Raw genomic sequence first — 26,991 nt, 5'->3', positions numbered from 1 at the left:
GAAACAGAACGAATGTTTGCCAAGTGGCTTGGACTATTATAAAGAAAGGTTTAATCCTTTCAAAGTAAAAGAAAAATGCCCATTTAATGAACTCATTTAAAAATATTGGGGAAAAGGAGTAAAAGGATTTTAAGCCAAGCAAAATATAATCTGCTTTCTCAGATTCTCCTTTTATGTAACATAACTTTTTTGAAAAACATAAAAGTAAAAAACATTTCTATTTTTTATGACATAAAAATGGAAATATTGTAAATTTAAGTTGGCAATAGTTTAATATGACCTCGTCATGAATTACCTTGATGCTACATGGATTAATTTAGATTCTAGGTTATCGTTTTTCCATTCTATACTGATGAACACTGCATCTCTTATACTCTTCCAAAAAAGCAAATAATACATGCAGTCACTGAAGGACTTCTAATACCCAAGTGTGTAAGAGGTATGTTGGGAGTTTTGTAGTTTTGTAAACAGTCTTTCAAAGAGCTGAAATACAAAATAATCTGTAGTAAATAGTTCTGAATGGTGTGGTTATTTTCTTCTTTATTCTTCACAGAAATTAGAAATTTTTAAAAAATGATAAAACTGAGTAATTTAAAAAATGCTCTCCAGACTTGGTACAATGACTGTCTTTAGAAAAATCTAATCTAACCATGTCAAATCATGCTACAAGTTTAGAAAAACAAGTATTTTGATGTCTTCACTAGTATTTACCAACTAGATCTCCATATTTACTATTAAAGTATTCTATGCCCTGGCCGGTGTAGCTCAGTGGATTGAGTGCGGGCCTGCGAACCAGACGATCGCAGTTCGATTCCCAGTCGGGCACATGCCTGGGTTGCAGGCCAGTTCCCAGAAGGGGACCCACAAGAGGCAACCATACATTGATATTTCTCTCCCTCTCTCCTTCCCTTCCCCTCTAAAGATAAATAAATAAAATCTTTAAAAAAAGTATTCTAAATATTCAGAGTAACCATACAAACTGACCCCCAAAAGCTTCATGATGGGCTAATCAGTTAGGGGGAAAAATGCATTTCATTAGTATTATTCTCTAAAGCTTACCAAGTGGAATGCTTTACTATCTGGTTTAACTTTATGTTTTTCCATATACTTGATAAGGCTGCAGTTGGTATACCTGAAAGAGAAATACTATGAAATATCTACATTAGATTTGAGGTACATTTTACATTGGCTGAAGTTTTTCCAAACAGAACTCTTTTCATCATAATCAATATAGAATATATACTGAAAATGCTATGATCAGTAAAAAAGAATGGCATTAAACCAATTTTATACTTCACTATTTCCACTAGTCACTTCTGAATGGATACCACTGTTACATGCAAGAGAATTTCATTAATAATACATACTGAATAGCTTTTCTCACATGAATGTTATCTCAAGAATTATCCTAAATAACATACAGATCAAAAGTGTAACTGAGCCTTAAACAAATAAAAAAAAATTTGTTATAGAGCTATAAATTGCCCTTTCCCACTCCCTTGATCTTGCATTGTAACTAAATGAAACATTCCTTCTTTTCTATTAAAACTTACTAAAAACTGCAAAACCTAGGTGGGTATGCAAGTGGCTTTTTGCAAGGTTTTAAAAAAAATGTCAGTGTCTTACTGCCTCAGCTATGACACTTTCCAATGATGCTTCCAAAAAGTAACAAATATGGAAATAAATTTTTTCTCATATCCAAATCAGGAACTAGTATTAGATATTCACCTTCCTTATAGCATTTAAACATCTTAAAAAATGAAGACTGTCATGTAAAATATTTATTAGCATATATATGTAAAATTACTTATAGGAATAATCTTATGTTGTATATTCTATTGTGGTGAGAATTCAATCTTCTACTGAGGATTCTGGAAAAGCAAAAATCAACAAAGGGTCTATTTTCTTTCCAACTTACGTATTTCTTCTGAAATCTTTCATTAATGTTGAATGTTCAGGCATCTTTTTTATATCTTCCCAATCTTTATCTGTGAAATACATTGATACAATTTTATGTTGTCTAGGTTCCTATTCTCAAGAACGTTAATGAAGGTTACCTCAATTTTCATTACTTTTCTATACTTTTAGGGAAGCACAGACTTCCAATACATGTCAGCTACAGTGCACATCTTATCCTGGGCTGTAAATACACTTCCTCCTCAGGTAGCATTAGACCTCTGTCCTTCTAATGCCTACTTCCTACGTGTCTTATGTTTTGGTATGTTTATGTTACCGCAATTTCTGTAGAGGGTAAAAAGTTTTAGATAAATATTTCTATTACTAAACAGTTCTATTTCTATTTGTAAGACCAATTTTTTTCTTTTTCCACAAAATTTCCTGGTTAGATCAGTAACCAATCTCTCTAATAATAAATCTAATGTTTCCCCGCAGTAGCTTTAAGGTACACTTCTTTTTATATGGCCTTATTTTCACCTTATTAAATACATTGCTTTATATCAGTGATCTATGTACACAGTAAATTTTATCCGAGATAGAATAGAGTAGGATATAACTAGTATATTAATCTGTCAGCTGTTGCCTTAGCCAGTTTCAGTAATATTAACAAAAACAACCCCGGCTACTAATACATTTGTAGAAAACCTTTTCAATTAGTTTTGTTGGCATTAGAGTTGTTCAAACAGAACATGCTAGATAGCTTGTTTTATCCATCAGTATCAATGGACTTTTACTTGATAACGTAAAAGAGGGCCTACTAGGAGCAAGGCTCTGTAACAGGTCATCTAACAGCACCTTTAGCTTTTAAATGGCCTTTAGAGGTTTGACTTTCTTTCAATTTACTTTTAAAAATATTTGCTATCTTCCTCCACAGATATCACATATTATAAAGTAAACTAAACATATACTTTCAGCTCATAAGTGGAGTTTTCTCCTTAATTATTTTCTTACTTTGTTTTCTCTCCTTTGTCAATTTCTCAAGCTAAAAATCTTGAGATAATCTTTTAACTTTCCCCTCAATTACACGCTCCCTATAAAAAATTACACATTTGTCCTTTATTCTCCATTCTTATTATCACTTTATGCCTGCAGTACTGATACAGGCAAGCAGCTGGTTTCCCTGACTAGAGTTACTTGTCTTTCCTTGACTTTTACATACAACTGTCATTCTAATCTTTTAAAAATGTAACATGTATCATGCTACTAGTTCTCAAAAATTTATCAGGGATTCTCATTCTTTAACATAGCAAATCTAAATTCTGCTGCCTGCTCTTCACGTTCCTTGTAAGATGAACCTACCCCCCCTGTGGAACCACAGTTAAGAGTCATCTCCTAAACAGGCCTCCCCTCTTAGGCCTCCTCTCAAGCCACGTTCCTTTCTCTGGGACCTTGGAAATGGTCGACTCGTTCAGAAGTGGGAAGCAAAGGCTGCTCTTCTCCATCTATGGAAACCATGCCTATTCTTTAAATGGTCTACTTAGAACAGTACAATCGTACAAAACTCCAAGAGGGCAAGAGTCATGTCTAAGTCAGTAATATTTTATATTTAACAGAGTGTCTGGCACATGGCAGGCACTCAATAAATATTCAGTGAATAAATGAAGTTCACATCACAGCAGCACAGTCTTTGCAGAACTGTTAACCAAGTTTGGAGAAAGGTAGTGTTTGTGTAGTTACTCTGCATTTACTAATAATTAACACCCTTATAAGGAAATGTGAAATTTTAACTACCAGTTATTTTCCTATTAGTCTTGCGTTATACTGACCTGAGAAAAATTCCTAATAAATAATTTCTAGTAAGTATTTCACTACCCAAAATTATGTGGGTAGTTTTAAACAATTTTTCATTATCCCGGACCACTGGGCAGAGTTTTGGGAAACTGACGAACTGTCCCTCTGTGAACAAAGGAACACAACCCGGGCTGAGGAACCGCACGCCTGCGCCAAGACTCCTCAACAACTTTCCTCCTGCTGCAGGTCAGTGCGGGCCAGGCTGCGGTGGGATGCCAGACCCCCGCCTACATTATGAATGACCCAACAGAACACTTAAGGAAGGTTCTTATTGACAAAGGTCACAGAGCAAACGATGCCATTACTCAATATAAGATCTGTATAGTGCCCTAAATAAAAATCATGTCCAAATTTATATTCTTATTCCAAATAATGGCAGTATGAAATGTGCTGCCAGACAAAATGCACGCTGCTGAATTTTACTTATAGTTCCTATTGGTAAGAACTAAAGGCACCTTTTTAATACAGATATTGCAAATATTTTATCATTTCAAATATTAAACAACAAAACAAAACATAACAAAAACCAAAATCAAACAAAAATATACTCTCAAGTTCAGGAAACCTCTAAATACTTTTATGCTAATAAGTGAACTCTACAAATTTTGCTATTTCTATGGATCTTTGATTAAGGCAAGTCATAAATATAAAGAATTGAGTAAGAGTAGCTTTTATCAGCTAAAAATATATACCTCTCCGAAGAAGATATCTAAGTTCAAACAACAGTGATTTAAAAACAAAAACAAAAGCATAATGTGTACCTGCAGGAAATCCCATTACATTGAATATTCTGTCCAGCTGGTCATGGTGATAAGGATTACTAGTTTTGATGTCCTCTTGTCGACAGTGAAATATTGGTTCTGACGTTAGTAGTTCTGCAAATATACACCCTATAGCCCAAATATCTTTAAAATAAAAAGACAAAAAAAAAAAGAAAAGAAAAAAACGGAAAGGAAAAAAGAAAAAGAAGGGAGGAAAATAAAGTGGTTCTTTCCAAAAGAAAATGCATTTTTATCTTGGTGGGGTGTGTTTTCTTTCCTTTCTCTTCCTAATAAGTCATAATAATTCCTAAACAATTATAAATATCACAGAATATGGTTTATAAATATAGATTCCCATTCCACCCCCACCCCCAATTCTTCACGCTCTGTTATACCTCCACCCCGCCTAGTGGCTTCATTCCATGTTTTAAATCAATTGATAGCTACATTTTTGGTGAGATTTAAATGCCTCAAACATTACCTTGTCCATGAAATATATACAAAGCTATACATGGAATGTGTGAACCATAAACAAAACTAAACAAAAAAATAAACAAGCCCCAACCCCAACAGCCTGTTGCCAAAAAAATCAGCACAGTCTTTTGTGGTAAAAATATTTTTCCTTTATCTTGTTTATATACTTGCTAATTGTAATGTCTAATAATTACGGTCCCATGTGAGCACTATTTAGCAAGGTGCTATTACAACAAGAAAAAGACAGTGACTGATCTCAAATATCCGAAGGAAATAGCATTTCTACTTGAAGTTTTCGTTCAAAGTGTTTGTTTATAGTATACAAAATGTCAGATGATTTTGCAAAGTGAAGTATTTAATAAGGAGCAAAAAGGGGGTAAAACACTACATTTAAAATGGGTACAAGGTTATAACTTCATAAAAACTTATAAAAACAAGTGAAATGGATCTCTGTATACAACAAATTCCCTTTGTTTGCATTAAGATACAGGCTAACTTAAATTCATATTATGTTTTTACTCAATAGAAAGATCTATCTACCAATTCAGAATTTAAAGCTGAAAGTATTCCAGTTCTACTTTTAATAATCCCCAAAGTGACAATGTCCACTCTTTACATTAAGTACAATGGTGTGCACAGAGCAGACACTCAATGGTTTTTGACTGGTCTAACCAATACGATTGTAGTGAATGAATAAAAATCACTTTATTAAAGCTGATTGTTCAGCTATGTTATTAGTTGGCACTTAAATAGGGAAAAATGTTACTTTAAAAATAAGAGAATTCTTTAACTCCAAAACTGGAATACAGATATTTAATTTAAAATAAAATAAAATGTACATTTCAGAGTAACAAGTTAATCATCTATTTACTTAAAGACTATACACCCTCACTAACAGCAAGTGCTTTTAAAAACTGCACTGATTACATATCAGTTTTATCCCACATAAGAGAACCAAGTCTAGCCAATACCATCAAATGGAAAAGACTCATTAGGAAATGTAAACCATGCTCTTTTGTTTTTAACGTCAAAAACTAAGTGGGGAAATTAGCCAGTCTCAGATTTTTCTTTTTACATGGATATCCCATCTGAACCTGACCTTTGATCATCGTAATCCAATGAAAGACAGGTTAGCTAAACAGGACGACAGAAAGTGAGTCTGCGTGTCTAAAACTCTACTCATAGCACTGAAAAGACACTGTAACAAGTCCTGCTGGTTAGCCAGGCAAAACTCTAAAGAAGAAAATAAAATATCTAAAGAAAGATGAGAAATGAGTATATGATCAAAAGTTAGGAAGGCAAGAAAAAATAGTTTACTAAAACCTTGTTTAATCTGACCCTAATAACCTCCTTCTTTATATCTCTTCTATTATCTTTCACTTCTGTCAACTTCACCAACCTTTCTTCAGAATTTTGACCCAAACATTAATCATGAATTTGAGTTAGCCAATCAGGCTATTACTTCAGGCAAATTTCTAATCTTTGTAAATTGTCTCTCCTTCCTATCATGTCTATTTTTGTCAGATTGTACCAAGTTCACGGGAAAGTGCTTTCTTGCTCACCTACCTGCTTAACTCTTTTTAGATTTTCCAAATTAAAAGCATTTAAGTTTCATCTACCTCTAAAAATCTGTGATGCTCGTGTGTAGCTATTGAACTAACCAGGCAAAGTAGAAAGCAATTGGCAAGCCACATAGACCCAAATGGGGGGGGGAAAGGTTTGTTAAATAATGAATGTTTTAATCAACAGGTGTACTAACAGCAAGCTTCTAGCTTAATAAAAAATTCTCATTCTATTTTATTGTATATTTCCCATTTAATAGAATGCTACATAATCAGGAGTATTCAGTTATTTGGGGACAAAATCTGAGCTTGAAAGTCCATACTTTAGTAAAACTTAAGACTCCTTTACTATTAATTAATTAAAAGTTAATAACTTTCAGCCTTCTCCACAAAGCCAATCAAACAAACTAAACCCCTGGAAGTATAATATTTACTAACCTATTATTTCCTCTCTTTGGTTTAGTGATTCAGCTTGCAGTTCTGAACAACAGAATAATGACCACAGCACTAAAATATGTTTATAATAGAAAGTGGGGAAGTGTTAGCTGGACATGTTCAGATTTTTCCCCTATGCTTTTCTGCTGCTTCTTAGTAGCCTTTGGTTTAACATAATCCACCAAACTCTCCTACCTGATTTAACCCTCCTAAATGATGCCAAAGGTTACTTTAGCAAACTGTGTAAAAATTCAACCACACAGTTTCTTCTATCAGCTGCTCCCATTACAACTATCTGACAGGGAAGTCGAACTGCTCGGGAAATTCTTGGTAGACCGCTTTCATTATGGTGTGAGGAGTCTGCTGAGCACTTTAAAGGACTCGTAGGCTATTTGCATAGGTAATGAGAAGAATGGGGTTTTCTGGGAGAGACTGAAATCAAGAAAGAAATTCCATTTTTGACTCCTTTACTCTATTTTTTAAAGCAAGTTAAAAATGGTTGATCTATAATTTCTCTTTCTCAAACAAAAATGCTATTTGTAAGATACCAACTAACTTTTCTGGAGCTAATGTCCTGATGGAAGACCATTCTTGGCCTGCTCAGGTGGACACAGGGTGGGGAGCACCACTGTAGAGGGACTATCACTGACCCGAGTTCAATCATTGACACTCAAGTCAATTAACTTCTGTGATCTGTCTAAGACAGCAGTTGTTTTTTATCTAAAGTCACAGAACTTTCAGAGTTGATGGGGATCTAAGAGAAGAGTTAGGCTAAATTCTCATTTTCAATAAATGAGGCTAGCCCTGGCCAGGTGGCTTGGTTTGGTCGGAGTGTTGCCCCTGTACACCAAAAGGCTGCAGGTTCAATTCCCAGTCAGGGTTCAACACTGTGGGTTCAACCCCCAGTTGGGGTGTGTACGGGAGGCGACTGATTGATGATTTTCTTTCTTTCTAAAATGAAAACCAAAAACATATATGTGGGCAAAAATTTTTAAAAATGAGGCTCAAGGACTAAATGCCTTGCTTAAACACACATATGCACACCCACCTCACAGAGTGACAGAGCAAAGGCTACGAGTCAGATTGCTAGTCTCGTTACTTTCTCTTGTTTAAAGATGACACAATGATTTTATGCATATATTCATACTGTTTTCTCAACTGCATTGGACATCCCTTAAACTACATAATTTTCATTTATTTTGGTTTCTCTTAAGTTTTAAAATGTTTCTCTAAGAGTTATCCAATAAATTTTAATATTGATGAGAGGAAGGAAGAGGGGAAAATATGAAGAAAGGCATGCTCTTGCCCAAATTATAAAGTCATTTGAGTAAGAGAGTCTGCCTCATTGTTGGTAGTTCACCTTTGTGACAAACAGCCCTGATTAAAACTGACAGATTATAGAATTAGTGAATAATAGGTTATATAAATCTTAATGTTCACAGTAAGATTCAGAGTCTCAACTTTTCAATTAATAGCAGCTAAGGTTATTTGTATGGTCTATTACTATGTCTTACCAAAAGTAACACTGCTTTTAAATACTTATTTTCTAGGTTAAAAAAACAGCTGTGTATCATACTAGTTAATATGCTTTTAAGTACATTTAGAATGTACTTAAAAAAAAAAGATAACCAAATGTGTGTAGATAATAATATGTAACTCAAAAACAGAATTATCTTCAATAGTTTTTACTTTTCCTTCTGATTTTTTAAAATATACATTTTTTACTTTGAAATTATTTTAAATTTAGAGTAAAGTCACAAAGACAGTTGAGAAATCTCATATCTAACCAAGTTTCTATACCTTTATTTTTCTATAAAATAAAATGTGATCTTAAAGCTGGTATGAAGATTACTTAACATAAAGATTTTTTGAAAAAAGACATGTTGGATTCAAGATTGATATGTGGAAATGATCACAAGGCTTCTCCTTTTGCCTTGAGCATGCACTGAAATGGCAACATAGTTAATAAAGGTACAAACCTACAGGAATAAGGACGACCTTCAGGGCCAAGATTCATTCACTCACTCAAAAGAGTACTAAACTCCCACTATGTACTGTGTTGGCACTGGCCAACAATGGGAACAGCTAGGCCGGGCCGATCCATTTATGCCTAAAGTGGACTTTAGGCACTAGTCGGTGCTATCAAGAAAATAAGTGTGGCCCTGGCTGGTGTAGCTCAGTGGATTGAGTGCGGGCCTACGAACCAGACGATCGCGGTTTGATTCCCAGTCAGGGCACATGCCTGGGTTGCAGGCCAGTTCCCAACAGGGGACTCACAAGAGGAACCATACATTGATATTTCTCTCTTTCTCTCCTTCCTTTCCCCTCTAAAGATAAATAAATAAAATCTTAAAAAAAAAAGAAAGAAAATAAGTGTGATGGGGAAGACAGAGTGGTTACTTTAGATTATGTGATCAAGGAATTTCTCTGTTAACAGGTAGTATTTTGAAGATCTGAACGAAGAGAAGAGACTGGCCATGTCGAGACCTGATATAGGCAGGCATTTAAAAATATTTCTGGAATACAAAAGGCAGATGTAACAATTCAGAGAAGGCCCCAGGCCACAGTATTGTTGTTAAGTGGGAGGTAGCATTGTCCTGCACAACTCTGGGAATATTTTGTACTTCAAAATATCAACTACAAAGTCTGTATATATTTGTGGTTGGGAATCCAAGTGTGAGAGAGCCAACAAGTTATATGCTGATTTCTGATAGTTGGGTGGTTGTTGCCCCAACCGCTGCTCTGTGCAAGGGTCAACTGTATCTGAGGAGCTGATCCTCTTCTCAGCACGCTTCCCCACTGCCTTAGGGCTCGGGGTGACAGTGTACATAGATTAGGCCAAAAGCTGGAGAACTGTTCCTTTAAAGAATCTGAATGGTCTCAAAGATTTGCTGTGCACACCGGCCTTTAGGGTTTCCCCAGCTGAGGGCAAGTCTCTGCTGGATCACCCTGAAGTGAAGTCCTGTGATCTATGTACACGAAGTCCCCAAGTAGTTTCTTGTAATCAGGTTCTTAAATACAGACAGATAATCAAGGATCAACAAACAGTTAAAGAATATTTGCCATGTGGAAGGAAGCGACCAAGACATATCAATAAAAAAGTGCCTATACAGAAAACAGGTAACTACTCAAGGATACAGCAAATTACAAGCAATTAAAAGGCATGGTTATCACCACCTAATAGATATTTGAGAACCTTCTCTTTCCATAAAACATTACAAGATGTGATGAAATATTAATAATCAGAGGATAAGAAGAGCTTCTTGGAAATAAAAAGACAAGGGCAGAAAAACAGGAGAAGAAAAGCGGTATAAAGGTTCAGTCCAAGAAGTTCGACATCTGTCTACACAGTTTAGGAGACAAAGAGGTAGGGATATAGGGAATGAACTATAGATGGACTGTGTCTGCCAAGTGGCCGCCAGCACTTCACCATGAAATATGAGGATGAGAAACCCTATTTTGTGTTCAGAAAGACAAAACCTCAGGTGATCTACCAGTGAACGAGAATAAGGTTGGAATGAGACATTTCATTAGCAATGCTGATGCTAAAAGACAATGGAGTATCATCAAATTCTGAAGGCAAATTATTTTGTACCTAGAACTTTAAACCCTGCCCAAACTGTCAAGTACGATAAAGGCATTTTTCAGAAATACAAGAACTAGAAAATGTACCTCTAAGACATCTTTCCAAAGGCGGTTACTTGGGAATATGCTATAGCAAAATAAGGAACGAGATCATGAAATCCAGAGGAAGTAGATTCAATCCAGACCAAAGGGAAAAAGAAAGAAAAGCCAGGATGAAATCCAAATCAGAAAAGAGCAAAACATGGAGGACATCCAAATAGATGGAGTCATCCAAAAAAGAAACGTGGGTATAATGCCATCCTGGAAAACGTACAACAAGTGAAGTAAGCAATAAAGGCAATGAAGGTAAAAAGAGGAAAAACGTGTAAGAAACTTGTAGCCAAAGCACTGAGGTAGCTGAACACTGGATCTGTTACAATATATGACCTAAGTATAAACCACGGGAATTATGGCTTGCAAACAAAATAAATGCTGTAGTCCTCAACAAAGAAGTAATACTAATGATGATAATGGTATTACTAATACAGCTTACAAATGAAGAGGCAGGTGGGAGAAAAAGTACAACTGCACTAATTTCCTAATACTTCATAATAGGGAATGAATCAGTATTCTCAAAACTTTAAAAGTGAATTAAAATGTTCTAAACTACACCTTTTTTCCCTTAACTTTAACAGGGTCTTTCAGGAGCTAATATTTAAAAGAATCATTTGTCTGAAGCTCAATGATTTAAAAATTTTACTGTGCTTATTTCTCCTTTCAAGTAAAATTAAATTTAAGATACTTTTATTAAGAATGCATAGTACGATCCCATATATTTAAAATATTTTTAATATCTATTTATCTATCAGAAAGATCTGTCTAGAATGGTAAATTCCTAATGCTAATGATAATATTTCTAGGTAGAATTTTAGGTTAGTGTTAGTATTTGCTCTCACTTTTATAATTTTCTGTTACTTGATTTAAAAATATATAGAAATTTATATATTTTACAACAACAAAACCACTTTTCAAATGTCATGGAATCTTAATTAGTTCTACTCACCGATAGCTTTGGTATAATGCCTCGCTCCAAGAAGTAATTCTGGGGCTCGGTACCAGAATGTTACAACTACTGGATCCAAATCTGCTAAAGGCTTCAAAGGTGAATTAAATAATCGGGCAAAGCCCATATCAGCTGTAAAAAACAAACAAACAAACAAACAAACAACATAAAAGCCTGTTAAGTAGATTTCAACAAATTTAATAGATTTTTCTATCTTTACCACTGGTATTTAGTAAGATACTAAAAATGTGCTGAATTCTGGGACAAAACCCCACAAAACCTAAAGGCTGAGATCTTTATTCTCTGCAAACCTTTGTCACTCACTCTTCAGCTGGGTTAGAGACAGGCTGTGCTGCCAGAGGTCAAGGGTGACCCTACTCCTCTGGGCAGATTTCTTTCCATCTGTCATACCACCAAAGGGGCATAAGCTGCATTTCCATTCTTTGCATTGGTCAAAAGCACTGAGAAATTAGATCAGAGTAAGGCTTCCCATTATTGCATCAATAAGCATGTTCACTGGGGTAATCAACAGTTGACTATACAACCACTCTTTCCTCCCCCTTATTTGGGTTGAATTTTACTAACTTAAGAATTGTAGTATTTTTTTAAGCTGGAAAATACTTTAAAGGTCATATAAGTCAATTGATCACCTCCTTTCCAAATAAGGAAACTGAGGTTAGAAGAAATTAAGTGATTTGACAAATGCCATTACTCATATCTCAGAGCTGGAGCTGTGATAAGATACAGTTCCTGGAGTTTAGCGTGGCTCAGCCAGCAGATGCTCAGGCCTGGCTGCTCGTCCTGCTAAACTGTGATCTCGGCAAAGGCAAAACTTGTGTGTATTGCACCTCTCTGCTCTTGCTAGTATCGAGTGATGTGTTATTATGCATATCTTTTGCCAAATACACAAATAAAAATCACTACCATGCCACCAATTCAAAAATGTCAAGATGCTTCCACCATTTGTTTAGTTTTGCTTTTCTAATATACATTTTTAATTAAGCAGACCCTAGTATAATGTACTTAATTATGGAGGTTTAAAAGAAAACACAGAAATTTGGTAAAGAATTAAAACCATGAGTCAGATTGCTAAGTACTAGTTATAGAAGACTAATTATTTCGTCTTAAATGTGAATGCTTTTTAAGCCATTAGTGCCCCCCTAACCTGCCAACATTATACACATTACACAGAAATATAATTCCCAAAGAGATTATCTTAATATATGTTTTCCCCAAATTTTAGGGTCAAGTACACATGCATAACTACTGTTTGGTTGGTCTCTGATATTTTACATGCTTTGAATTTACATTTGAATTTGATGCCACCAAACTGGATGGGACAAAATCCTTTAAAAACACACATGAGGACTTAACAGTCATTTGACAAGAGGATGAACAGGGCCTGGTTCTCCAGGGATGTCAAGGGTTAGGAGTACTCGGAGGTACATCAGATGTTACCACTACTAAGAATTTGGGGAGTTTATAGCATAAAAGAGTATTTTGAGTCCAATTAAAAGTGGAAGTGAAACCTGGGGGATCCATAGCCGGGGGCAGGGAAGAAGAGTTAGGGGCTCCTGTGTTTTTCTTTGTTGGAAAGTGGTACAGATCAACTCCAATCCTCATTCAAATGAAGTCATGCCATCGGAAATGACTATTTACTTTGTTAAATACTCCCACAATCCTGCTGCCTTTAAATGAATACAATTCAATGACAACATTTCTTCTACTCACACACAGGAGAAACTAAATAAATGTCACAAACATAACTTGGAAAGGACAATAACCAGTTAGGATAAATTAATTTAGTTCTATTGTTATAGGTTATCAGACCAAAAATAGGTAAGATTTTGATATTTAAAAAACAGCTATTAAGAAACACGCCAAGGTACATAATGCTCAATTTTTTTTCCCATCAGGCAAAAGCCTGCTGCAAGACAGGCTTGTCAGAACCCATGGCTCTACACCCGCCTGGCCTCAGTGGTCTTCCTGGTTTGTCATTCCTATTCTCGATGAGGTCACCAGAGGCATGTGTTCCGTCTAATCTGGCTCAGGTGAACACACTGACGGTTTCACTACTTAGTACGCTGTACGCCCTTGGGCCTACAGGTGAGCTAGCTACAAGCCACTCATCTCTGCAGGCTATTTTTAATGAAGGTAGACTTTTCTAGAAAACTTGCATGGCTTATTTTATAATTAGAACACTTCAGTATCTACAGATTGTCTGACACCTTTAAGAGTATGAAACACTTTTTACTTTTAATGTATACTCTTTAAAAATGGCTTTGATCATATGGAGGTACATGAATATATGCATATTATTAAAGCAAAAATTAGAAGTGATAGAGCTGCCTGCAAACGTCTTAAAAGAGTGCTACGCTGTGACTTATCAAAGATATAACATACCAATTTTTACTCTTCCTCGCTCAGGACCTTCACCCATAACTAAAATATTAGCAGGTTTCTGTGGAAACAAAATAGTGTTTTTTTTCAGTAGACAGTACTGGTTTCTTTCAGATAGACAATATGCCAATATAACACAAATCCACCTTTTAAAAAACCTCATTTACTCAAAAGTTAAAATCAAATACAGAAAGTCACCCAAGAAACTTTACGTGCGTGTGCAAAGTAGTACACAGCCCTCAGGGAGGCCCACGCGGCCGTGCCTCTCTCCAAACAAGAGCCGAGGCTTTCCTCAGCCCCTTTATCAGCTGCCTTCACAGCTGCGGATCCTCTGACACAAAGTTAGGATGCTGTGGTTCCTTTTAACTCTTCTAATTATATAAAATGTCCTGCACCTTTAAGGAATAATACATGTTCAAAGATGACTTAATACTAAGCAGCAAATTAATTCTAGGGAAGGAGCTACTTGCTACCCTTTTTTGGAAATAGCAAAGTATGCACCTTTGTTTAAACAAAAAAATTATAGCAAGATCAACTTTAAAAAGTCTTTTCTAAATGAGTTAGTGAAGTAGTAGGAATTTTTGATGACCTGAATGGTTTTGAGGTTTTTATTCTTAAATAAAAAAGGAATATGAATTTTTCAAGTGAGATTTTATGAAAATAACATTTCAAAGCTTTAGAATCTCTAAAAATACACGGAATTAACTGTCACCTAAAATCTACTCTGGTGGTGTCTACTGTACTAACATCGAAGGTGGTACCTCTCTAAGAAGGAGGAGGAAAAGGGGAAGAAGGAAAAGAAGGGGGGAGGGGGAGGGGAAGAAGGGGGGAGGGGAGGGGGAGGGGAGGGAGGGGGAGGGGGGAGGGAGGGGAAGAAAGAAGCCATCCTCATACCTCATTCATCCTGCTAACCTAATTCGACCAGTCTGCTAAGTATAAAAGTGAAACTAGATGAGAATGCCTTTTGATTATTGATCAAAGCAACCTTAAAATCAAACCGAAGCTTTTCATGAAGGCTCTTTCTAGTGGTATCTAATTCACAGGCGTCCCTAGTCTTCTCTAGTGATAGTCCCTGTGCTAGACCGACAGAATGTACCTTAGAGTACATTATTCTATCAACTACTAAGGAGCAAAATTACTTTTTATACCCAACAAAAAGAAAAGATATGGCCCAAGTGATAGCCTATACATGTCAGAGGTTAACAATTCCAACGTTTTTAAGGTGAGGAGGCGAGGCACCCGGGAGATTAACGACCCGCCCTAAGTATAATCAGCAAGACTGGGGAGAGCAGCAGCTAGTGCTCCCTTCCTCTTAAATTAGTTTAAAAACTCATGTAGTGAGTTTTTAAATTAATATGTATTACTGCAAAAACCATGATAATGATTCAAGAAAAAATTTGCAGAACTTCTGTCATCACCACACTGACGCTGAGGTCACTGGCTACGTACCAAAAGGGAGTACGGCACTAACAACACGCCCTGTGAGCCCCACGCTTCCGCGCACTGTTAACCGACTAACACTGGGGTAGTGTCTGCAGAGACTCTCAGAGCTCCGCCTTCTTTAAAATGAAACGGGACTTCTGAGACGAGTATAACATGCGGGATGCAGAGGGGAGCTTTCCGAGAGGAATAAGGCAGCTTTTCTATTTGGCTGAGGGGAAAGGGTTGCTTTCAACTCAATGTGGGCTCAGGAGGGTACTTTCGTGTTTGTGCTAGAAATCTCTCCTCATCCTCTTCTCCAGGGCAGGACTCCCTAAACATCCTTAAACACATCCCCTCCCCTTTAACTCCACTTTGATTCTCTTCCCACCAAGTCTGTGCTCCTTACTGATGCCAGGGTTACCTTCCTGCAAGACAAAGTGAATCATGTCACTCCTTTGCCTAAACTTCCACAGTAACAACAAATTATTATGAGAAGATTAGGGGAAAAGAGCAGAACACAAAATAAAACATAAACTATGATTATAACTAGGCTTTTAAAAAGTGCTCAGTAAGATCAGAAGAAAAATGAGACAGAGGTATGGATGAAACTTTTCAAAAATGTCTTTGAATGCTTTTGCCATGTTTCGTTATTATTATTAAAATATTCTTTCAACTTCATTGGTGCCTCACCAGCTGTGAGCAGAACCCTAAGTCCTTATTCGGGAAGCAAGGCCCCTCTAAGCTCCTTCCCACCCATCTCTCCGGCCCTGTTTCCCACCACTTCACACTGCTCCTGCCCCACGCGTGTTTTCAGTGTTCTGTGACTGGACTTTTCGAAGCTCTATCATTGCTATGCCATTATTTCTGGCCAAAAGACCTTTCTTCTGTGCTACCTGGAAAAGTCTGATTTTCGAAACTCCTTAGTGACATAAGTAATACATGAACACATTCTGATTATAAACAATTTAAACTATAAAGTTCCACATAGTTAAAAGTTAAAGACCTTTTCACATCCCAAATCCCACTTCCTCCTCCAGAAGGGAGTTACAAGTTAATTGATTTGCTGTGATGGATTTTTCTAGCGCTAGAATACTCAATCCTAAAAGATTATCTCCATATCTGGCAAAAGCACAAGTATAAATGAGCATCCCTCCTACTTCCAGTTGGATGGAGTAAAAAAAAAAATCTCTCTTTTTGGCTTTCTTATTCAGCAGCTGGGCCCAGATCTGACAAGCCCTGGGATGGTAGTTATCAGTCAGCCTGCTACTGGGCAAAGAGGAAAAAACTCCTTTTGTTCGTCATTCCATTCTAGACTTACTGGACTGGTCCAATTTCAAACCTGGATTTGAGTATTGGTGGGGGGTAGTTTCTTTCTTGAGGTTTGGTCTAGTTACTAGGGTTTGGAGTTCCAGTTAGTTAAAAATTAATTTGCTAGGCAATTCACTGCCTATGGTATGAAATGAAGCAGGTTTTAGGCAATGCTAAAAGCACCTCTGCCTAGAAATGCAAGTTAAAAACACAACGAGAAATCATCTCACACCTGTCAGAATAGCTATCATCAATAAATTCACAAACAAGTGCTGGCGAGGATGTGCAGAAAAGGGAACTCTGGTGCACCCTTGGTGGGACTGCAGACTGGTGCAGCCACTGTGGAAAACAGTATGGAGGACCCTCAAAATTAAAAAAATTGAACTGCCTTGTATGACCCAGCAATTCCACTTCTGCGTATGTCTGAGGAAACCAAAAGCACTAATTCAAAAGAATATGTGCACTCCTGTCTATGTTCACTGCACCACTGTTTACTATAATCAAGATATGGAAGCAACCCAAGTGTCCACCGATGAACGAGGAGACAAAAAAGTTGTGGTACATACATGCAATGGAATATGAGAGCTTACTGTTCGCAACAGCATGCATGGACCTTCAGGGTCCATCCATGGACTGACTTATTTACACTAAGTGAAGTAAGTCAGAGAAAGATAAATACCATATAATTTCACTTATACATGGAATCTAAAGAGCAAAATAAAAGAAGAAACAAAAACTGAAACAGACTCATGGGCACAGAGAACAGAATGACGGCTGCCAGAGGGGAGGAGTTGGGGGACTGGGTGAAACAGGTGAACGAATTTAAAAGGTAAATATTGGTAGTTACAAAATAATCATGGGAACCTAAAGTATGGCTTAGGGAATAGCACAATCAATAGTATTGTAATTACTATGTATGGTGCCAGGTAGGTACTGTAAATATTGGGTGAAACACTTTGTAAAGTATATGACTGTGAAACCGCGATGCTATACACCTGAAACTAGTACAAAATAATATTGAATGTAAACTGTAACTGAAAAATAAAATTTAAAGTTTTTTAAAATAAATGTACCTCTGCCTGTAAGTGAATTCAAATTTAGTTTTGATATACCATGCAGTCACAACGAGAATGGTTTTAAGTGTTTAATAACTCTACTTAATAAACAATGGCTCCCTCTCTCCTTGTGCTATTTTCTACGGCGGCATTCCATGAGCCCCTGGGTATGCTATTTAGATTAGTTGACAATTCCAAGACGAAATTTCTTTTGTAAGTGTAACCTAATGGAAATCTCACTAGTAAAAGGCAAAAAGTCCAAAATGAGCATGAATACTCTTCATTTGTTTCATTGCTTAATCAATAACAAAGAAAGCTTCAAAAGGCTTGATGGATAATTTTTGTTTTAGTACTTAATGCCACATTGAAATAATATTCTCCAAAAAGCACATTTCTTTCTTTTTCTCTTTATCTGTCAGTAGGAGAATGTGGTAGCAGTTTTAGCTCCAGAGCTGAAACTTCCAAGGAGCTGGTGACAGTTCGTGCAACAATGCCATCAAACATATTCACCCTAGAGAACAAACACAGCTCTGCTGGCGATCCGCGATGAGGCGTTTACTGCATCCAACTGTGGATGCTGCTGTGGAGAGCAGAGGTTCAACATGGCTTAGAAGTATTGTAATGCAATGGGGACACCTTCCAGTACAGCTATGCCAGGCATAGAAACGGTTATAAAATGTCGTTCTTTGCTGGCTGAACAGTGAAAGAAATCAATGAGATACTTATTGGAGGTATACTTGTTTCCTTGAAACTACGATATCCTTATCTTATTATTTCTTCCAAAAAAAACTATGCTTTCCTTCTTGTTTTCTGTTGTTACACTCCAAAAAACCAAAACCAAAACCAAAACCAATGCGTTGGTATTTCTTGAAGAAAGATCTTTGTATTGCAGAAACAACCATTCTTTTTTTTTTTTTTAAATCTCACCTGAGGACATACTTATTGATTTTAGAGAGAGAAACATGGATGTGAGAAAGAAACACTGATCGGTTGCTTCTCACACCCGGGAATGAACCTGCATGTGCCCTGACTGGGAAGGAATCCACAACCTTCCAGTTTACCAGACGACCCTACAATCAACTGAGCCACACCGGCCAGGGCAAAACAGCCATTCTTACAGAGGTTTCCTGTTCTCTAGAACTTGACATGCTGAGGAATGGTACACTGATGATTTTGGCATACAGCAGGAATAGCAAACCGGTTTCGTTTAAGGAGCCAACTCTGATAAAAGTAAGGATTACAAGGAATTCTTTCTTGTGAAAGAACAGAGAAGCTGGGCTGATCTGGAAACTCACTGTCAATCAGAGGTACCTGACCGAGGTGTGTAAGTAGACAGTGGTACCTTGTCCATCAGGTTAACTGCACCAACTCTTTATTCTAAGGGTGGAAATGGGGTTCTCACACATTTACTAACGTATCCAGGCAAAATGGAGACATTGAATCAGTAGGAAAATCGGATTTCTGATCTGTCTATAAAAAAGAGACAGCAATCTGGTAAGTAATGGTAAGTAACCATAGTGTTTTTATCCAAGATGTGTTCAGAATTAAATTTCCACAAATATCAAACACCTTAAATAACTCAACCTGGCAGCAAACTTTCTAGATACTCAAAGATTTTGACTAGAGATGTTAATCATTCCGTACTATAACACATACTGCAAAGATTAACTAGCATACATATGAAATTCAAATTCAGGAAGCAAAGGCTTAAATAGACATATATTCAGTAATTTTTACATTATACTTAATTGATTACGTGTTGGGGACCACTTTGTGTAGTACCGGATACTGTAGCCCCGCATGAGCAAGGCCTTGAAAGAGGCCTGTAAGTGTACCAGAACACCAGGAATGCTGGCGGCAGGCATGACCCAATGCTAGCACGGAGGGTTTCCTTGGGAGATCGGGCCTAAAGAATGCATTGTATCCCTTGAGGTTTGCTTTGCTTTGTATAGCCCTGTTGTCATGAATCAGATTATCTAAGTCCAAAAGCAGAAGGAGTGAACTCTGTATCTCAGGAAGCAGGTCTTAACAACCTGTGGTGTCAGCACATCTGACATGAGGCAGATCTCTGTGTTCCTTCAACTTACCTACAAACAATACCTGTCTTCTGTAACGATGGCATTTAGACATTGATTGATGAACTTTGCAGGCATATTGTATACCCCTGTGCAAACTGATCCCAAGAAATGCCATTTCAGAGAAGGGCTTCAGGCATTCTCCACTAGAGGGAATCGCCACCCCCTTTCCCACCAGAACAACAGATTGTGTCTGGGATGACTTATTCTCATCCGTGGCAGCTGGGAGAGCTCCACGGGACAGGGCATCCCAGTTACGCTATTACAGATGTCCCAATTTTTCCCCCTTTGCCCTCCTCCACCCAGCAACCACCACTCCCTTAGGAAATCCCAGACGCTGTTCACGTCCTTGGGTCATGAGTATAAATTCTTTGGCTACTCCATTTCCTATGCTGTATTTTACATCTCCACGGCTATTCTGTAACTACCTATTTGTACTTCTCAATCCCCTCAACTCTTCACCCATTTTTCCCCTGCCTCCTCCCAGGTGGCAATCTTCTGGTAACTAACTTCTTTTCCCTTGCTTTTCAGAGTCTCTCTTTATCTTTAAAGATATGTTTTGGAGTGAGCCTCTTTGCATCCATCATAATTGGGACTGTATGCACTTTTCGGACTTGCATGTCTATTTCCTTCACCAAATTAGAGAAGTTTTTTTTCATCATTTTTTTCATATAGATTTCCAATTTCTTGCTCTTTCTCTTCTCCTCTGGCACCCTTATGAGGTGAATGTTGGATTTCTTAAAGTTGTCCCAGAAGCTGTTTATACTATGCTGACTTTTTTGGAATTCTTTTTTTTCTCCTTGTAGTTCTGCATGGTTGTTTCTTATTTCCTTATGTTTCAAATCATTCATTTGATTCTTGGCTTTATTCGTTCTACTGTTGGTTCCCTGTAAATTGTTCTTTATCTCAATTATTGTATCCTTCATTTCTAACTTGGTCTTTTTTATGCTGTTGAGGTCCTCACTAAGTTCCTTGAGGATCCTTATAACCAGTGTTTTGAACGCTGCATCTGACAGATTGTTTATCTCTCTTTTGTTTAGCACTTTTTCTGGAGCTTTGATCTGTTCTTTCATTTGGACCATGTCTCTTTGTCTCTTTGTTTTGGCAGCCTCCCTGTGATTGTTTCTATGTATTAGGTAGAGCTGCTATGACTCACTCTCTTGGTAGATAGTGGCCTAATGCAGTAGATATCCTTTAGGGTCCAGTGGCACAGACTGTCCTATCAGTCAAGCTGGGTCCCTGAGGTGTGCCTGTGTGTGAGCTCAGTATATCCTCCTCTTGTAGTTCAGCCTTGGTGCTGTTGGAAATCAATGGGAGGGATTTACCCAGGCCAATCAGCTGCAAGGATTGGCTGTGACCATTGACCACCACCCTCTACCTTCCATGGTGGGTCAGCTGTGCAGGGGCAAGGTGGTGGTGCTCCACTGGATGTGCAGGCCCTGACATTTCCTGGGTGGTGTAGGCCAAAAATGAGCCTCCACCTGTCTTGCCTAGGACTACCCTGCCTGAGCTACAGAGCAACCACAGACGGCTGCTACATGTGCTGGGCTTGAGAAGGTTCCCTGGCAAACCAAGCTGTGAATCTAGGGCTGGAGCCACTGACAAGAGGTGCAGGCACTTGGGGCTCCCTGAGCCAGTTGTTGCTTGTCTGAAAGGATTTATGAAGTAGTTAAGCTTGAACCAAGACCATTCATATGGAAAAGCTACTGTTAACAGCTGCAAGTTGGGTGGGACAGAGCCTCAGGGGACCTCCAGGGCAGGGCAAAACTGTTAGCTGGGTTGATGGAGTCTCAGATGTGGCACCAGCCTGATGGCTCTGTGGCTCCCCCCTTTCCATTTGGGAGACAGCTGTACCCCAGCTATTGCCTTGATGTCAGACACTTCAGTTCCTCCCTGTACGCCACTGGTGTCTTACAACCTGCTACCCAGTGCTGGAGCTCAGAGGGAGGGAGTCTGAGTAAGTTTGTGTGTGGGTTCTCTCAAAGAAACTGCATAGGACTCTAGAATTATCTTCCATTGACTCAATCCTCGCTGGTTTTCTCAGCGAAAAGCTACGGGGACTTATGATCCTGACACTGGTGCCCTGTGCTGGAGGGCCTGGTGTGGGGCTGGGACTCCTTGCTCCTGGGACAGCCCTCTTTAATTTTTATCCACTGCATGTGGATGTGGGATCAGCCTGTCCTGAGGCTCTGCCCCTCCTACCAGTCTGGATGAATGTGGTTTTTAATTCTGTAGTTCCATTCAGCTTGATTTCTGCCAGTTCTGAGTGATGGGTGTTCTAGAATTTAATTGTACTTTTGAGGTGGTTGTGCAAGGAGATGAGCTGTGTTTACCTATGCTGCCATCTTGAATGGTAGGCTTCAGTCATTTTTTAAAAAATGATTTTAGTACAATATTCTAAGGAGTTAAGTTACAAATTTAGAAATCCAGTGAAAGAGGTTTGAAAGGAAACTTTTAATCATTTTCATTTTTTCTTCAGAGCTATAAATTTGTAGTTTTTTAAACCTCTAATACCAAATTTTACTACAGTATTTCTGCTTAATAAAAGCTGTAATTAAAGCAGAAATTACTGCTGTATAGTAGTTTCTTCTCTTTTGTATAAATATGAACATAGTGTGAAGTACTCACACAATTTTTATTAAGTCTTTTGATACTTTAAAATATAACACGTTTTTTATCTAGAACATAATACATGGTCTTAGAAAAGTTAATTTTTTCAGTATGATTAATACAATTCACTATACAGCTTTGACCACAATTTTCTTGGTATACCTTCTTTTGTTGATTTTTTTTACAGTTTCTTACTTGTACTATTTTGTGTCTGCTTTTTCTAACATTATGACATTATTTAAAGTTACTGTAATTTTATGTGACTACACAATAACTTTTTTGCTCATTTATTTTCTAGTTGTTACATGTAATAATTTTTTCAATTTATCATTATTATCAGTAATGCTGTGATGGCCTTGTCACAATTTTTCATGACATCCTACAAGAATTTACTAAAGGTAGGAATGATGGATTAAAAGGAATGAATACTTTTAAGTTGTTTACAATTCTTACTTTCTAGGTTGCAATTTATGTCACAGTAGCTAGCCTTCATTCTTCAACATAATGAAGGCACATCATGTACCATCCTTGGTATGTGATATAGTGGGTAAAAAAGTAGACATGGCCCCTGTCACACAGAAAAGCCAGATACTAGAGAAGATAAACAAATACATAAAAATTATAAAGTATAACAAATCTATAAAAGAGAAACTACAGGGGATCCTACGTTGAACCCCATGGTGAAGGAAGGAAAAATGACGACACCACTTTGGATAAAGTGGTGAGGGAAGGCCTCTTTGAGATGACATTTAAGTAAGGACCTGAAGGAGAAGAAAGAACAACCCAGAGGAACCAATTACTTATTGTATGTGTTATGTAAGCAGGGGGTTCAGAGTACCTTTTTAGACAGAAGGAAAAAGAAGGCAGCTCTGAAGTAGAAACTAGCTCGGTTTATTCAAAAAGGCATTTGTAGGTACAGCATGATATGCAGAGGTACACTGGGGACCAGTTAATACAGTGTCTACTTTGCAAATAAAATGTCCTTTTTATGTTTAAAATGAAATTTCAGTAAAAACTTCTAAGCAGGGCAGTAACAATTGACAACAGCAACATGAATGCTAGTTATGTCCCAGGTCCACTACACGGACTAATTCATTTCATCCTTATAATAGCTCTAAATGAGTAAGTATTATTAGCCCAATTTATAGATAAGATGACCAAAGCCAAAAAAAACTAAGTGAGTTAGTTTATATTAACCCTTCATACTGATTCATCATTATTAAAACTAGGGTGCAAACGCAGACGGAATCCATCCTCTTAACTACCACACTGCACTCACTGCCAGTGCCCAATTGAGTGCTATCACTTAATTGGAAGAAATGGCATATCCTCAATACTACTGCATTACTTTGCTAATAAAACTGGAGTTGTGAAAAATGTTTCTATACACAATGTATGTCTGCACATATGTATGTTGAGTGAATTTATTGCTAATAGCACTTCTCATCTGACTTTTGGATAGTCTTGATGTTTTTCTTTTTTAAAAAATAAATTAACTAGGCTCTGGCAGGCATAGCTCAGTGGATTGAGCACAGGCCTGCGAACCAGAGGATCGCAGTTCAATTCCCAGTCAGGGCACATGCCTGGGTTGCAGGCCAGTTTCCTGCAGGCCAACTCCCAGCAGGGGACGCACGAAAGGCAACCATACATTGATGTCTCTCTCCCTCTCTCCTTCCCCTCTAAAGATAAACAAATAAATAAAATTTAATAAATAAATAAATAAACTAGTGAGGATGTGGAGAAAAGGGAATCCTAGTGCACTGCTGATGGGAATGCAGACTGGTGCAGCCACTGTAGAAAACAGTATGGAATTTACTCAGAAATTAAAAATGGAACTGCCTTTTGACCCAGAGAGATCACTGCTGGGACCATACCCTAAGAATCCTGAAACACCAATTCAAAAGAACCTATGTACCTCAATGTTCACAGCAGCATTATTTACAATAGCTGAATGCTGGAAATAGCCTAACTGCCCATCAGTAAATGAGTGGATCAAAAAACTCTGGTACATTGCCACGATGGAGTACTATGCAGCAGAAAGAAAGAGGGAGCTCCTACCCTTTGCAACAGCATGGATTGAACTGGAGAGTTTTATGCTAAGTGAAATAAGCCAGTTAGTGAAAGACAAATATCATATGATTTGACCTATGAGAAGAACCTAATGAACAAAATAAACAAATGAACAAAATAGAACCAGAGGCATGGAAACAAGGAACCAACTGACAGCGACCAGAGGGGAGGCAGGAGGGGGATAAGAGTGGAAAGAAGGGGAAGAGACTACCAGTCAAGGAACATGTCTGAGTGACTGATGGACATGAGCAACAGGGTGGGAAATGACTATTTATCTGAGTGAGGGGTGGACTTGGCGGAGGAGAGCAAAGGACGAGAAATTGGGACAACAGTAATACAACAATAAAATATTTAATAATAAAGAGTATTGAAACTATAAAAAACAAAAAAATCGACTATTTTTTATTGTTGTTCAAGTACAGTTGTCTCCTTTCTCACTCTACCAACCTCCCCAGCCCCATCTATCCCCACCTCCCACCCTTGAACCTACCCCACTTTGGCTTTGTCCATGTGTCCTTTATACATGTTCCTTAATGGCCCTTCTCCTATCATCCCATATTACCCTTCCCCCACTCCTCTCTGGTTACTGTCAGTTTGTTCTTTATTTCAATGCCTCTGGCTGTATTTTGCTTACTTGTTTGTTTTGTTGATTAGGTTCCACTGTATCATGTTCCACTATGGAAAACAGTATGGAATTCCCTCAAAAACCTAAAAATGGAACTGGCTTTTGACCCGCTGTTGGGATCATACCCTAAGAATCCTGAAACGTAAGTTCCAAAGAACCTATGCAAACCCTATGTTCATAGCAGCATGATTTACAATAGTCAAGTGTTGGAAGCAACCCAAGTGCTCATCAGTAAATGAGTGGATCAAAAAACTATGGTACATATACACAATGGAATACTACGCCGCAGAAGAAAGAAGGAGCTCCTACCCTTTGCAACAGCGTGGATGGAACTGGAAAGCATTATGCTGAGTGAAATAAGCCAGGCAGTGAAAGAGAAAAATAATCTATTTTTATTCAGAACAGGCATCTATTCATATGCTGTGCATACATTTTACAAATGTAAAAATATACATTGGAGAATCATTTGACCTAGGATCACAGGGGCATTAAATTTGAAACTCAAAGATAAAGGCTCACCTGTGAATGGATTTTTTAAAAACTTTATTTTTATGGTTTACACTATTACAAATGCTCCCATTTCTCCCCTTCTTTTGCCTGCCTCCTCCCTGCCCTTGCCCCTCTTCCCTCTGGCCATCACCACACTGTTGTCTATGTCCATCAATTGTGCATACATGTTCTTCAGCTAATTCCTTCACCTTCTTTCATCTAGTACCCACCCCTGGCTTTTTATTTGCCTTTCAAACAATTGGTTGAAAGCTATAATTTCTGCCTAATGGTATGATTTCAAAGAATTCTACCATTAGGATGTGTTTTGCCATATGCAGTGAATATATACATTTAACTTGAGTATTTTTATACTTCCAAACTCTGTATCTTAAATGGCAAATTTTCAATTGATGGTGTATAATAACTAAGAAGAAAGTGTATTTTCTTTTATTTCTAGTTTAATTTATTGTGTATATGCATTACCTTTACCAGGTTTGTCTCTGTGTTATGCTTTCTTCCTACAAAGTTATTAAGGAAACTTTATTTTGCACTAACCACTCTAGAACAGTTTATATAATGTAGGATTATCTGCTGCTTGAGGGTTGAAGCAACTGTGAAACTATCTACATACCTTTATTTTTTAGACAAATGTCTTTATTTCTTCTATAGTTACTGGTCCACTTAGTTTTTCTACCTATTCTAGGGACAATTATAGTAATTTGAATTTTATTTCTAAATGCTTATTTAATCCAGGATTTTGCAGAACATCAGAATAGTTCCATAACTACTAAAGAAATTTAAAGCATCCATCCCCACTTCAATACACTAGAATCAGAGTTGTATAGATGAGTTTTACCAAGCTTTCAAGAATATTCCTATATCATACAAACTATTCCAGAGACTAAAGTCAATTTTCTAAAGCTAATATAATCGTAACAAAGCAGAATGAAGACAGTACACAAACATAAGATTACTGATCAGTCTCACTTGTGAATATAGATGGAATAAAATGGTAGCAAAGGGAATCCAATAGTAACTTAAAACGAAAACAAAAACAAACCCCAAGACCAAGTAGTGCCAATCTGATTAATGCAAGATGGTTCAACATTAAAAACAAAGTAAATCCTGCCTGGTATGGCTTAGTGGATTGAGCAGGCCTACCTGCAAACCAAAGGGTCGCTGGTTTGGTTCCCAGTCAGGAACATGCCTGGGTTGCAGGCCAGGTCCCTTCTGGAGGGTGTGGGAGAGGCAACCATACATTGGTGTTTCTCTCCCTCTCTTTCTCCCTCCCTCCCCTCTCTCTAAAAATAAATAAATAAAATTTAAAAAAC

At 37.5% G+C, this 26,991-nt stretch overlaps 1 protein-coding gene across 5 annotated transcripts in view; it reads right to left on the bottom strand.

The window, feature by feature from the left end:
• Positions 1-26,991, bottom strand: part of CDK8 (cyclin dependent kinase 8) — a 138,174-nt gene that overhangs the window by 6,573 nt on the left and 104,610 nt on the right. For 3 of the 5 annotated variants that reach the window (XM_037058862.1, XM_037058861.1, XM_037058864.1), the window contains 5 exons: positions 14,010-14,067; positions 11,607-11,738; positions 4,509-4,652; positions 1,919-1,988; positions 1,060-1,132 (listed from right to left, as the gene is read on the bottom strand). In XM_037058862.1, the coding sequence (XP_036914757.1) occupies positions 1,060-1,132; positions 1,919-1,988; positions 4,509-4,652; positions 11,607-11,738; positions 14,010-14,067 (477 nt within the window). Of the gene's footprint in view, positions 1-1,059; positions 1,133-1,918; positions 1,989-4,508; positions 4,653-11,606; positions 11,739-14,009; positions 14,068-19,156; positions 19,162-19,953; positions 19,958-26,991 lie in introns of those variants that run through there. The other 2 variants (XM_037058865.1, XM_037058863.1) reach the window with 2 other exon arrangements.

Source organism: Sturnira hondurensis, unplaced genomic scaffold (assembly GCF_014824575.4).
Source record: "Sturnira hondurensis isolate 20B ecotype Veracruz unplaced genomic scaffold, ASM1482457v3 Scaffold0010428, whole genome shotgun sequence".
Lineage (NCBI taxonomy): Eukaryota > Metazoa > Chordata > Mammalia > Chiroptera > Phyllostomidae > Sturnira > Sturnira hondurensis.
Note: the sequence above shows the minus strand (reverse complement) of the source record. Positions and strands in the feature narration are given on the sequence as shown.